This window comes from Lithobates pipiens, unplaced genomic scaffold, assembly GCF_037356315.1.
Source record: "Lithobates pipiens isolate NorthernLeopardFrog02 unplaced genomic scaffold, aLitPip1_a1.2 Scaffold_22, whole genome shotgun sequence".
In the NCBI taxonomy this organism is placed as follows: domain Eukaryota; kingdom Metazoa; phylum Chordata; class Amphibia; order Anura; family Ranidae; genus Lithobates; species Lithobates pipiens.
In genome coordinates, this window is record NW_027507784.1 from 90,804,879 (window position 1) to 90,818,383 (window position 13,505).

The following is a 13,505-nucleotide window of genomic DNA, read 5'->3' on the forward strand; positions in this document are numbered from 1 at the left end:
ATTTTAGCAGGGGTTACCTGAAACCTGAAAATGATTTTAAGGGTTCCTCTGGGGTAAAATTTTTTGGAAAATTTGCCTTTATATGGGTTATTTGCCTTATTCTGGATCTAATGCAGATTTGGAATTCTATTGTATTTTTTTTTATATTATTATTATTATTATTATTTAGTATTTTTATTATTTTTTATTGTATTTTCTGTCCTTTGGTTGAACTTGATGGACATGCACCCATTTTCAACCTATGTAACAGCGCAAGAACAAAATTAATGAGTGTGACGTACAATAACCCATGCCAACCAATCAGAATTCACTTCAGTGAAGCTAAACCAATAGAAGATGGATTATGATTGTGGACGCTGATAATACTTTACACATGGCCCACCATCATACTGAAGAAGCCTTTAGGTTTTATGATCTAAAATCTGTCTGGTTGCCGGAGACAATGCAGAACTTCTAATCTACATACTTGTCCCAGGTAATTAGGTATTGAAGCTACTGGATCAACATGATTGCCAGGCAACTAGCATTTTTAAGAAGAAGAACTCAGCATTGGTAGCTCCTTATTCATTCAGTACAGGTATCCTGTATTGGAAACACTCCTCACCTTAGGTGGTTGTCCAACTGATCAGGACTCCTCTCCACTTGTACATCAGCTGCTCCTTGTGTCCTCCAATCAGAGTGCGAATCTTGTCCCTCCTCCATCTTTCCCTTGGAAATGGACGGCTTCCAGGCTTGGTCCTGGGGGGTGGCCGGCACGTACCTTGCCACTGCAGAATCTGCCAAGAGAACAGAGAGACGGCTATAAGCCACCCCCAATCAGCGGGCCACAAATAGAGTATTTAGGACCATTGAAACAAAACATACTTACCGGAAGACAAAAAGGGGTGGCCAATCTTCAACCAAGTACCCCTGGGAGGAGCACCATAAAAAAGAAAGACACTACAGGGACAGCTCAGCAGGAGCACGAGACACGACACATCGCCAACAACACACCGGACTGTCAGCTCTTGGGTCTAAGACCAGCAATTGCCAATGAGCCAATTTTTGCAAGTTAAAATATCAAGCAAGCTTATGGAGTCTTTACACCAATCGACATTCAGCACTGAATGGCCGCCATGCTGGTTTTTCAGCTTCCAGTGAGCTGATAAGGCAATCAAGCAAATACTGCAACTGTGCTAAAGTTCGAGAGTTCACGCAATTTATTTTCATCTGAGTTCTGTGTAATCACCTGCCAATTAAACACACGCACATCTCATAGCATAGGATCGGGAGGAGGACAGTAGGAATGTAACTTCAGAGGCGTGTCCAAGCGTGACCAATCACAAAGCTTCCAAGGCAGGTCTAAATCTGATTGGAAGCCGTTGGACACTTCTTAGGACTGAGAATTTTTTTTATGTCAAGCTTCGTGAATGAAGGGCAGCACAGATGGTGTTCCAGCATCACCAGCAGTTGTGTTCCAGGATCGCCGACTGATATTATACAACACACAATGCAACAACCAACAGACCTTGGGCTAGAGATTTGGAGGCTCTATTGGACCCCGGTCTGTCCGAGTCTAGAAATCTATCCTTCCTTTACATATACATATAGATTTGGACCACATAGTATTTATGGTCATTTTTAAAACGTTCGTAAAATACCTGCAGAGTGGCCTAGCACTCCTGCCTTTCAGCCTGGGGGTGCTAGTTTTAACCAATTTGACTCTCATACCTGTATCCCTATGGAACAGAGCAATTTTTACATTTCTGCTATGGGCCTCTTATATATATATATATATATATATATATATATATATATATATATATTGGCTAACCAAGGTTTATTCCCCTCAAATAGTCTTGCAAACATTATTTTTCTATGCAATTTATTTTTTGTTATCATTTTTTTTCTTTTTATTAATTAAAAAAAAGAAAAAAACAATAATTCCATTTATCCATTTATCATCATACAATAAAACATACATTTAATTTATTACTTCATTATATACTCATATAGGATCTTACTTATTATCTATTACCTTTCTTTATTCATTTTCCTATTGGTCTTATTTACTAATATTTCCTTCATAATCCATTCACCCCATTCACAAAAAAAAAAAAAAAAAAAAAAAAAAAATAACCCACCATTATTTTATAGCAAACATTATTTTTTATGCAGTTTAGACACAAAAAAATAAATAAAACTAAACACACACCTTTTTTCTACTTTCAGTGTTATATATAAAAAAAAAAAGTGCTACTGTAGATAAAAAGTATAGATTTAAATCTGTTATTTGTCATATTTAAAATGACACTAAAATTATAATTTTGGTAGAAAGCAATGCAAAGTTATATACCACTTGCTGAAAGACATTTTTTTGGTCAATTTTGCATTTTTAATGACTCTAATAGAAAAAGAACAAAATAAATAAAAACGAAAAAAAAAAAAAAAGCATAAAGTGGTTCTAAAGCCTAAACATTTTGTACCTCAATACATTCCTTGCATTAAGGTAAACAATGTTTTAGGCATCAGCACCCCCCCCCCCCCCCCACTTTTACTTACCTGAGCCCCCATTCAATCCAGCTCTGTGCATGTCAGCAGCTCTTCTCTCCCCTCACTTCTGGGTCTTGCTGGCTTTGCTGGGCCCCCCGGGAGCCATTGTCTCCTAGTGCTGTCAATTAAAGCCAGTGATGAGGGGATGCAGCAGTGGGGCTCAGGAACGAGCACACATTCATGGGGGGCACTGAACAGAGAGGAGGGGCCAGGAGCACCGGCGGGGGGGCTGCGTAAAGGGTGTTTGGGTCAGCTCTATGCAATTCTATTCTAATGCGGACATCACATCTAAGTATTGGTAAGCTACAAAATAATAAATGTTTGCTGTTGCATTAAAACCAAAGGGGAGAAAGGAGTTAATGAGGGCTGATTAGGGTAAGGTAGGGTTAATAAGGGGTTAATTAGACATACATTTTGATAAAAATGAAAAAAAAAACTTATATTTTTGTCAGTTTGCTTTACCTGAAATGATAAGCTCATCCTTTTATCTGCAGATTTATGAAAAAGAGTTGCTAAAAATGTAATGTTACTTTGTATCTCTCAATCTCCTGGCTGAATAATATTTATAAACAATGTCACTTTGTATCTCTCTATCTCGTGCCTGATCAATGTTTATAAACAATGTTACTTTGTATCTCTCTGTCTTCTTTCTGATCAATGTTTATAAACAAAGTGACTTTGTATCTCTCTGTCTTCTTTCTGATCAATGTTTATAAACAATGTCACTTTGGGATTTATTTACTAAAGCTAGAGAGGGCAACATTAGTCATTTCTCTGCATAGAAACCAATCAGCTTCTACCCTCAGCTTGTTTACTAAAGATAGAGAGGGCAAAATAAGTCACAATACTGCATACAAACCAATCAGCTTCCAGGTTTTATCGCTAAAGCTTAATTGAGTCACTTTTCTGCATATAAACCAATTAGCTTCTAACCTCAGCTTGTTCAATTAGGCTTTAGCAATAAAACTTGGAAGCTGAATGGTTTGTATGCAGTATTGTGACTTATTTTGCCCTCTGTAGCTTTAGTAAGTAAACCCCTTTGTATCTCTCTATCTTCTTTCCGAACAATGTTTATAAACAATGTCACTTTGTATATCTCTGTCTTCTTTCTGAACAATGTTTATAAACACTGTGTCTGGATTTTTTGACAACAGCAGCTGAATTTACACAGGCTGTCTTTTTGACAACTGCCAAGTGTGAGAGGGGCAGGTGGACCGGGCATGTTACATACATCCTCTATACTTTAACTAAACTCAATCCAGCAAACTTTATTTTTTACCATTGTATTTATTCTCATGCTGCAAGGGCTGGGCCCTGCTGCCTCCTGGGACAGCTATGTCAGAGCTATCCCTGGAGGCAGTGTGGTACTAAGCTGCAGCTCTTCGGCGTATGCGCGCGTACATGGTGGATTTGTGCACGTGTGTACAAACCCCACCGGATGGCATAGTGGCAATCTGCCAGAAGCTAGCAGCATTTGTGTTCACGCACAGAACTCCAGCCGTGCATGAACATAATCACTGGCCAATCTCTGCCAGGTCCTAGATACCTCAAAGACAGCAGTGGCGCAAATGCACAGCCGTCGCCCCTTGGCATTTTTTGTGTTTTGTTGCCTCACAACCCAGAATTTACATGGATTGTTTGAGGATTTGCATCATTTAATTTACAGAACACGCCCACAACTTTTTTATTATTATTGTGAAGTAGAGCTGCAACTAACGATTAATTTGTCTGTCGACTAATCTATCAATTATTTTTTCGATTAGTCAACGACTATCCGATTATTTTTTTATTTTTATTTTTTAATGAATCTAGTGTTTTTTTTTTGATTAGCTAATTAATCCTTTGGATAACCTTGAGAGTATTGTATTGCAGAGTATTGTATTCCATTGGCTGGCAGAGTATTGGCTGGCAGAGTATTGTATGGCAGAGTATTGTATGGCAGAGTATTGGCTGGCAGAGTATTGGCTGGCAGAGTATTGTATTGCAGAGTATTGTATTGCATTGGCTGGCAGAGTATTGGCTGGCAGAGTATTGTATGGCAGAGTATTGTATGGCATAGTATTGTATGGCATTGGCTGGCAGAGTATTGTATTGCAGAGTATTGGCTGGCAGAGTATTGTATTGCAGAGTATTGTATTGCAGAGTATTGGCTGGCAGGGTATTGGCTGGCAGAATATTGGCTGGCAGAGTATTGTATTGCATTGCAGAGTATTGGCTGGCAGAGTATTGGCTGGCAGAGTATTGGCTGGCAGAGTATTGGCTGGCAGAGTATTGTATGGCAGAGTATTGTATGGCATTGCCTGGCAGAGTATTGTATTGTATCGGGCTGGCAGAGTATTGTATTGTATCGGGCTGGCAGAGTATTGTATGGCATTGGCTGGCAGAGTATTGTATGGCATTGGCTGGCAGAGTATTGTATTGTATCGGGCTGGCAGAGTATTGTATTGTATCGGGCTGGCAGAGTATTGGGCTGGGTATGGAGGGATGGCTGCTTACATCTGACCTCTCCCCTCCACTGCACAGATCAATACAGAGAGGGGAGAGAGAAACCGGCGTCATGTCATGACGCCGGTTTGTTTACAAGTGATCGCTCCGTCAGAGCGATCACATTGTAAAAGCCTGGGTGTAGAAAGATGGCCGCCACTTCGGAGCTAGGCCGAAGCCGCAGCCTCTCCTAAGGCCGAGACCGCGGAGCACAGCATGTGCCGATCCGAGCGGGGTGACCCGTTCGGATCACGGATCGGTGACGATCCGTTGCACCCCTAGGGACAGTGGCACGGAGGGGGAGAGGAGAGGGGGACGGCGGCACGGAAGGGGAGAAGAGAGTGAGGAGAAGAGAGGGGGACGGCAGCACGGAGGGTAGCGGTAGATAATAAGCACTGCCACTGTGACGCATCGACGCCCTGCACGCACATCAACGTATTTTTGTGGTCGACGTAATCGATTACGTCGACTCGTCGTGGCAGCTCTATTGTGAAGCAAACAACAAATAGGACAACATAGCAGAAAAGGTCAATGTGCATAACTATTCACCCCCCTAAATTCAATACTTTGTAGAGCTGCCTTTTGCGGCTATCACAGCTCCAAGTTGCTTTGGATAAGTCTTTATGAGTCTTGCCACATCTTACCACTGGGATTTTTGTCCATTCCTCCTCACAAAACTGCTCCAGCTCCTTCACTTTGGACGGTTTGCGCTTCTGAACAGCAATCTTTAAGTCTGACCCCAGATTTTCTATTGGATTGAGGTCTGGGCTTTGACTAGGCCATTCCAACACATCTACAGGTTTCCCCTAAACCACTCAAGTGTTGCTTTAGTAGTGTGTTTGTGGTCATTGGCCTGCTGGAAGGTGAACCTCCATCCTAGCCTCAAATAACACACAGAGTGCTACAGGTTTTGCTCAAGAATATCCCTGTATTTAGCACCATCCAACTTTCCCTCAACTCTGACCAGTTTCCCAGTCCTGACTGCTGAAAAACATCCCCACAGCATGATGCTGCCACCACCATGTTTCACAGTGGAGATGGTGTTCTTTGGGTGATGTGATGTGTTGGGTTTGTGCCAGACATAGCGTTTTCTTTGATGGCCAAAAAGTTCAATTTTAGTCTCATTAGACCAGAGCACCTTCCTCTATACATGTTGGGAGTCTCCCACATGCATTTTCCCAAACTCAAAATGTGACATTTTGTTTTTTCTTCTGACCACTCTGCCATAAAGCCCAATTCTATGGAGCGTACGGCTCATTGTCGTCCTATGTACAGATACTCCAGTCTCTGCTGTGGAACTCTGCAGCTCCTCCAGGGTTACCTTAGGTCTCTGTGCTCCTCTCTGATTAATGCCCTCCTTGCCCGCTCCGTGAGTTTTGGTGTGCAGCCGTCTCTTGGCAGGTTTGCTGTTGTGCCATGTTCTTTCCATTTGGTTATGATAGATCTGATGGTGCTCCTAGGGATCATCAAAGATTTGGATATTTTTTTATAACCCAACCCTGACTTGTACTTCTCAACAACATTGTCCCTTACTTGTTTGGAGAGTTCCTTGGTCTTCATGGCAGTGTTTGGTTAGTGGTGCCTCTTGCTTAGGTGTTGCAGCCTCTGGGGCCTTTCACAAAGGTGTGTCTATGTAATGACAGATCATGTGACACTTAGATTGCACACAGGTGGACATCATTTCACTAATTATGTGACTTCTGAAGGTAATTGGCTGCACCAGAGCTTTCTATGGGCTTCATAACAAAGGGGGGTGAATACATACGCACATGCCAATTATACATTTTTTATTTCTGAAAAATTGTTTTATGTTTATTTTTTTCTAATTTTACTTCACCAACTTAGACTATTGTGTTCTGATCCATCACATATAATTCAGATAAAAAAAAACATTGAACTAAAGGCTGTAATGTAACAAAATAGGTAAAAAGCCAAGGGGGGTGAATACTTTTGCAAGGCACTGTACGTCCAGTGTATACTGTTTTATTTTCAACAGGAACGCTCTCTGCATGGCATTTCCATGTTTTTCCTGTGTTTCAGTATTATTCTACTGTATGTGGTTCAAAGCCAGTGTCATGGGGAGGCAAAAGGAGGTGCCAACATTAGGTGCCCCCACCTTAAAGATAAAATACCCCCCTATGGTCAGTGTCTGGAGCCAGCTCTGCTTTAGTTTCCTTCCGCAATTCAAAAATCATAGACTTATATCAATTGTTTTTTTTTCTCTTTTACATGAACTGATTTTCCTATTCCGGTCCCAGGTAGGAGGGTTGGGTGCAAGATTTGTATCTGATGTGCCAATTAGCACAGGAAGTACCTAATTCCTACGTTTATGGTGGGTGCCACCCTGTGCACAAAGCGGCAGAGCGCTAATGATGTTGTATTTGGTCCAATATTTGTTTTCCTTACTAGCCTGACATCAACATCGAACACCAGATGTTCATAAAATAACAATCACACATATGATGCCATTTATCACTAGTAAGAGTTTTTCATCCTCTACCTTCAAAAGCAAAAATAAATTGATAAAGAAAAAAGAAAAAAAAAATCGTCCTCAACCCTCTCTGTCTCGCGCACAGAAGCGAACGCATACGAAATTCGCGCGCGCATATGTAAACGGTGTTCCCACCACACATGTAAGGTATCGCTGCGAACATCGGAGCGAGAGCAATAATTCTACTGCTAAACCTCCTCTGTAACTCTATGGAGATTTGAAAGTATCATAGTTTGCCGCCATTCCACGAGCATGCGCAATTTTAACCGCTTGCTGACCAGCTGCCGTCATTATACTGCGGCACGGAGGCACGATCCCGCGTATCGCCGTAGCTGTACGTCGGCTCGGGAACTCACTATGGCGTTCCCGGGTTCCTCCCGGCTGTGCACGCACTCCCATTGGCCAGCGGGGGGGGGGGGGGGGGGCCAATCAGTGGCTCGATGTCCACTGGCCACCAGCGATCGTTCCCCCCCGCGATGACAGAACGGGGATCGGCCTGTGTAAACAAGGTAGATCTCCGTTCTGAAAGGGGAGATCACACAGATCCTGTATTTCTGATAAGCAGGAAGACAGATCTCTGTGATTTTCCCCACATGGTCACAAAGTCCCCCATACAGTTAGAAAACACACACAGGGAACACATTTAACCCCTTGATCGCCCCTGATGTTAACCCCTTCCTTGCCAGTGTCATTAGTACAATAATGCCCCATACACACGGTCGGACATTCTGACCACAAAATCTGATTTTTTTCAAATGGATTTTGGACGAAACTTGTGTTGCATACACACGGTCGCTCAAAGTTGTCGGAAAATATGATCGTTCAGAGCGAGGTGACGTACAAAACGTACGATGGGACTATGCAGAGGCCAGTAGCCAATAGTTTTCGTCTCCAAATTTTTTCTGAGCATGCGTGGCACTTTGTGCGTCCGAATTCTCTACACACGATCGGAAAAAGTCCGATCGGATTTTGTTGTTGGAAAATTTTAGATCCAGCTTTTCTGTCGGAAATTCAGACAGAAAAAGTCCGATAGAGCCCACACACGATCGGATTTTCCGACAACATAATTCCGATCGGACTTTTTCCATTGGAATTTCTGACCATGTGTATGGGGCATAACAGTGCATATTTTTGGCACTGTCACTGGTTCCCACAAAAGTGTCAAAAATGTCAGTTAGGTGTCCGATGTGTCCACCGCAATGTCGCAGTCCCTCTAAAAATCGCTGATCGCCGCCATTACTAGTAAAAAAATAAAAATGATAAAAATGCCATATATCTATGCCCTATTTTGTAGACGCTATATCTTTTGTGCAAACCAATCAATATACACTTATTGCAATTTTTTTTAACCAAAAATATGTAGCGGAATACATATCGGCCTAAACTGATGAATAAATATTTTTTATTTTTTTTTGGGGGGAAATGTTTTATAGCAGGAAGTAAAAACAATTATTAATTTTTATTTCAAAATTTACGCTTTTTTTGTTTATAGAGCAAAAAATCTAAATCGCAGAGGTGATCAAATACCACGAAACGAAAGCTATATTTGTGAGAAAAAAACCCATCAATTTTGTTTGGGTGCAGCATCGCGCGACTGCGCAATTGTCAGTTAAAGCAACGCAGTGCCGAAATGCAAACAATGGCCTGGTCAGGAAGGGGGTGAATCTTTCTGGGGCTGAAGTGGTTAAAGCATGACATGTTAGTTATCTATTTACTCGGTGTAACACCGTCTTATATATTTTATCAATTCGAGTAATAATGTTGCTTGGGGGTAAATATTAGGGGTAATATTGTGTTTTTTTTGTTTTTTATTTGCTTTTTTTGTTGGAAATTGGGGTAAATATTGTGGGTTTTTTTTGCATTAAAATTCATTAAAGTGTATTTTTTTCTAAAAAAATGTTTGAAACGCCGCTGCGCAAATACCGTGTGACAGAAAAAATTTACAATGATTGAATTTTATTCTCTGGGGTCTCTGCTAAAAAATATATAATGTTTGGGGGTTCTAAGCAATTTTCTAGCAAAAACTACCAATTTTTAGGTGTAAATAAAAAATGCCAGGTCTTCTGTCACTTTTGATGGACAGCTTGGGCTGTTAGGGCCCATTTACACCTGTTTGTTGCGGCAATGCAATAATAGGCGTTACTACAAAACATGGCGATGCCACTGCTCTTATGCGCAGAGTGTTGTGGTGCCTTTCACTGTCCGATACACAACTGCTGCTTCCCTGAACCTCCTGTCTTCATAGGAAAACATTAAAGAGGAACCGCAGTCTGCTCACATAATTTGTAATAAAAACATCTTTGCCATTCTGAAGCTTCCCTCCAACCACTTCGCAAATTATTTTATATATACTCTGATTCTGTAATTTCCAAATATGCTGCAGAATTCGCCCTCCACTGAGTTTGGCTGCAGCCATTTTAACTGTCCTTAAGTGGTTATTAAATGATAGCTATAAATTCCTTTAGTTTGATAACCAGCCAAAGATCTGGGGATCAAGACGCCGCAGCCCAGAAATATATAAATATCTGAAAATACACAAAATCATCAGTGACAAAATGTGTAGGTAGCAGCGACGTGCTGATGTCATCGTGTTTGCGCAAGTCCCAATACACAGGCTGCTACCATTAGCCAGCTGGCTTGAATTTTTAGCTTAAAGATTACATTCCTTGATGTAAGGGCAACCCAATTTTAAACCAATAAACATTGAAGATTTTACACTATGGAAGCCTTATCTCTTTTTGGGGCTCAAATCTTGTGTCTTGTATATATATATAATCTTGAATCTTGTGTATCTCACAAGAAAATTGCTGCTTATACTCACTATTTTAATATTCTTTTTAATGCAATTATTTTTGATAGCGCTGTATTACCTATTGTTTTTTGGGGGGATTTTTAAAGTCTTGGACAATGTACCACAATTTAATTCATAAAATCTCATAAATTTAAAGTTAAAAACAATAATTTCTAAAACCAACATCACAAATTTCATGTGGTCATGGTGTGTGTACAGTAATTTCATCTCAACAGGTTTCACCATTCACTGGCTTCCTCAGTAGTGATATTTTGTACAAGTCTCCTGAGGAAGCCAGTGTAGGGTGAAACACGTTGAGCTGAAACTACTGTACACAAACCACCACCGCATGAAATTTGTGATGTTAGTTTTAGAAAGGATTGCTTTTAACATTGCAATATTTACAATAAAATTATTGTTTTCTAAACGTTCCATCCCATCTGCGTTGTCACCCTGTCACATGGGCTTCTAATCCAGATTAAAAGCGAGCATTTGAACACAAATCAAGCAGGCTTGATCCACCGCTGTCAACCAGGGCCGGGCCTAGAGGTAGGAAGGAGACTCCGTGCCTTGGGCACTCCAGCAGGAGGAGGGTGCAAAAAGGAAGGTTTGCTAAAAAGGATCACTGGTTAGATATATGCAATTCGTTTCACTCCGAATCAGTTTTTTAACGAATTTCGACAAATTCGTTAATTCGGAAATATCCGAATTAACGAAAATCCCTTTAAAGAATTTTTCTGAATATTAGTAAACTTGAATATTGGACAATTCATAAATTCGGATATTGGAAAATTCGTAAATTCGAAAATTTGGAAAATCGGAAATTCGAAATTCAAAAATCCGGAAATTCAAAATGCGAAAATCCAAAATTTCAGAAATTCGAAAAAAAGAACTAAAATTCAAAAGAACAAAAATCCAAAAATAAGGAGGAGAACCTGAAAACTAGAAAATCTGAAATAATAACTAACTAATAATAACTTAATGATTACTAACTATTAAATTATAGGTATTGGAATTTCCTTTCAAATTTGGCTGTTAATGAACGTAACAAATACAAATTTTTCCAAAGCTATGAATTATCCAAAATAACGAATGCCGCATCTAAACGAATGGAACCTAACGAATTAATAATAATAAATAAGAATAATACTACAAACTTTTTATTATTAGTATTATTATTATCATCAAATCATTCTGTTCTACTTGTTTAGATGTGACATTCAATATTTCAGATAATTCAAAATTTTGGATAAATTCGTATTCCGGGTTCAATTTTAACACTCACATGCGCTGTAGATTTGTTCGAACTGTTTTCGATCGATTCCACTACTATTTTGAAAATCGTTAGTTTTGGCGCACAAAATCCGACATGTAGATTTGTTTTTTTGGCATACAATTTGCATTTTGAGAATCGAAATTTGCCCACTAACATTTCAAAAGTTGAACGGTCAAGCGTATCGAATGCTTTTTCAAAACTATTTTCTAACTGTGCATGGTCAGCATAATACTCGGGACGCAGGTGACAACGCACACCTCTGTATATACCCCACCCCCTCCCAAACCGAAACTCGGGGGGGGGGGGGATTAGGTGGTACGGTACATTATGCAAACTTCCTGAGCCCCGTCCAAACCCACCAGAATACTCAGCAAATATTTGTGTGCAGTGTTTGTCTTTGAATCTTACAAAGTAAATCTCCAGGTGAATGGGTAAGAGACCTTAGAAAATGCTAAAACGTCTAAGGGTCGGGGCCCGGGGCCCGGGAACGTCCTCGCTGCTGGTATTTAATGTCCCGGCTGTCAAAAGTGAACTTGGCACTTGTGGCTTCCTGAGTTAAAGGGGAACGCCGGGATAAGCAATTATTATCTAAATCCATTCCTCAGGTGTATTCTTCTTGAATCTCTGTGAGCTTTGTGTATTTCAGGGATATGCAATTAGCGGACCTCCAGCTGTTGCAAAACTACAAGTCCCATCATGCCTCTGCCTTTGGGTGTGATGCTTGTGGCTCTCAGAGTCTTGCTATGCCTCATGGTGTATTTCTTCCACATCTGTTCAGTAATCCAGTGTGAGACTTCCTGTAATAAAGACCTATCACTGCTGATCTATCTCCTTGTGCAGAGTGACTGGTCTTGTCTCTGCCCCCCTCCTGTAGTTTTGTGCAGGCAGCCTGTAGTGGGTAGGACCTGCTGGGCCCCTCCCACAGCACAAGTCTTTCTCCTTGTGCAGGGTGACTGGTCTTGTCTCCGCCCCTCCTTTAGAGGGTGGGGTCTTCTGGGCCCCTCCCACATCTCTGCTCTTTCTCCTTGTGCAGAGTGACTGGTCTTGTCTCCGCCCCTCCTGTAGAGGGTGGGGTCTGCTGGGCCCCTCCCACATCTCTGCTCTTTCTCCTTGTGCAGGGTGACTGGTCTTGTCTCCACCCCCTCCTGCAGAGGATGGGGTCTGCTGGGCCCCTTCCACATCTCTGCTCTTTCTCCTTGTGCAGGGTGACTGGTCTTGTCTCCGCCCCTCGTGTAGAGGGTGGGGTCTGCTGGGCCCCTCCCACATCTCTGCTCTTTCTCCTTGTGCAGGGTGACTGGTCTTGTCTCAGCCCCTCTTGTAGAGGGTGGGGTCTGCTGGGCCCCTCCCACATCTCTGCTCTTTCTCCTTGTGCAGGGTGACTGGTCTTGTCTCAGCCCCTCATGTAGAGAGTGGGGTCTGCTGGGCCCCTTCCACATCTCTGCTCTTTCTCCTTGCGCAGGGTGACTGGTCTTGTCTCCGCCCCTCCTGTAGAGGATGGGGTCTGCTGGGCCCCTCCCACAGCTCTGCTCTCTCTCCTTGCGCAGAGTGACTGGTCTTGTTTCCGCCCCTCCTGCAGAGGGTGGGGTCTGCTGGGCCCCTCCCACAGCTCTGCTCTTTCTCCTTGTGAAGCATGTGCTGTCAACTGGCCCTTAATAAGGACATGTGTGTTCCAGTGCGTTTTTTGGTGCGTTTAGGTGCGTTCCAGTGCATTTTATAGCATTGTAATACAGTCCAGTGCAGGAAAAATGCAGCATGTTCTACTTTTTTTTCTGGAACTGGAATGCACTGATGTGAACTATGTCACTGAAAACCATATAACCTTCTTTCCGTGCGTTTTTAATGCAGAAAAAAATGCATTGGACTGCATGTGAACTTTTCTTTAATGCAGACATGACAGATGTGATCACAGGGAGACCAATACAGCCATACTA

At 41.7% G+C, this 13,505-nt stretch overlaps 1 protein-coding gene across 2 annotated transcripts in view; it reads right to left on the reverse strand.

Moving 5' to 3' along the window:
* Nucleotides 1-13,505, reverse strand: part of IHH (Indian hedgehog signaling molecule) — a 166,927-nt gene that overhangs the window by 64,079 nt on the left and 89,343 nt on the right. Inside the window, exon 3 of one of the 2 annotated variants that reach the window (XM_077447877.1) lies at nucleotides 605-776. The exons of the other annotated variant lie outside the window; for it this stretch is intronic. Within the exon in view, the coding sequence (XP_077304003.1) occupies nucleotides 605-776 (172 nt within the window). The remainder of the gene's footprint in view (nucleotides 1-604; nucleotides 777-13,505) is intronic. 2 annotated transcript variants of the gene reach the window in all.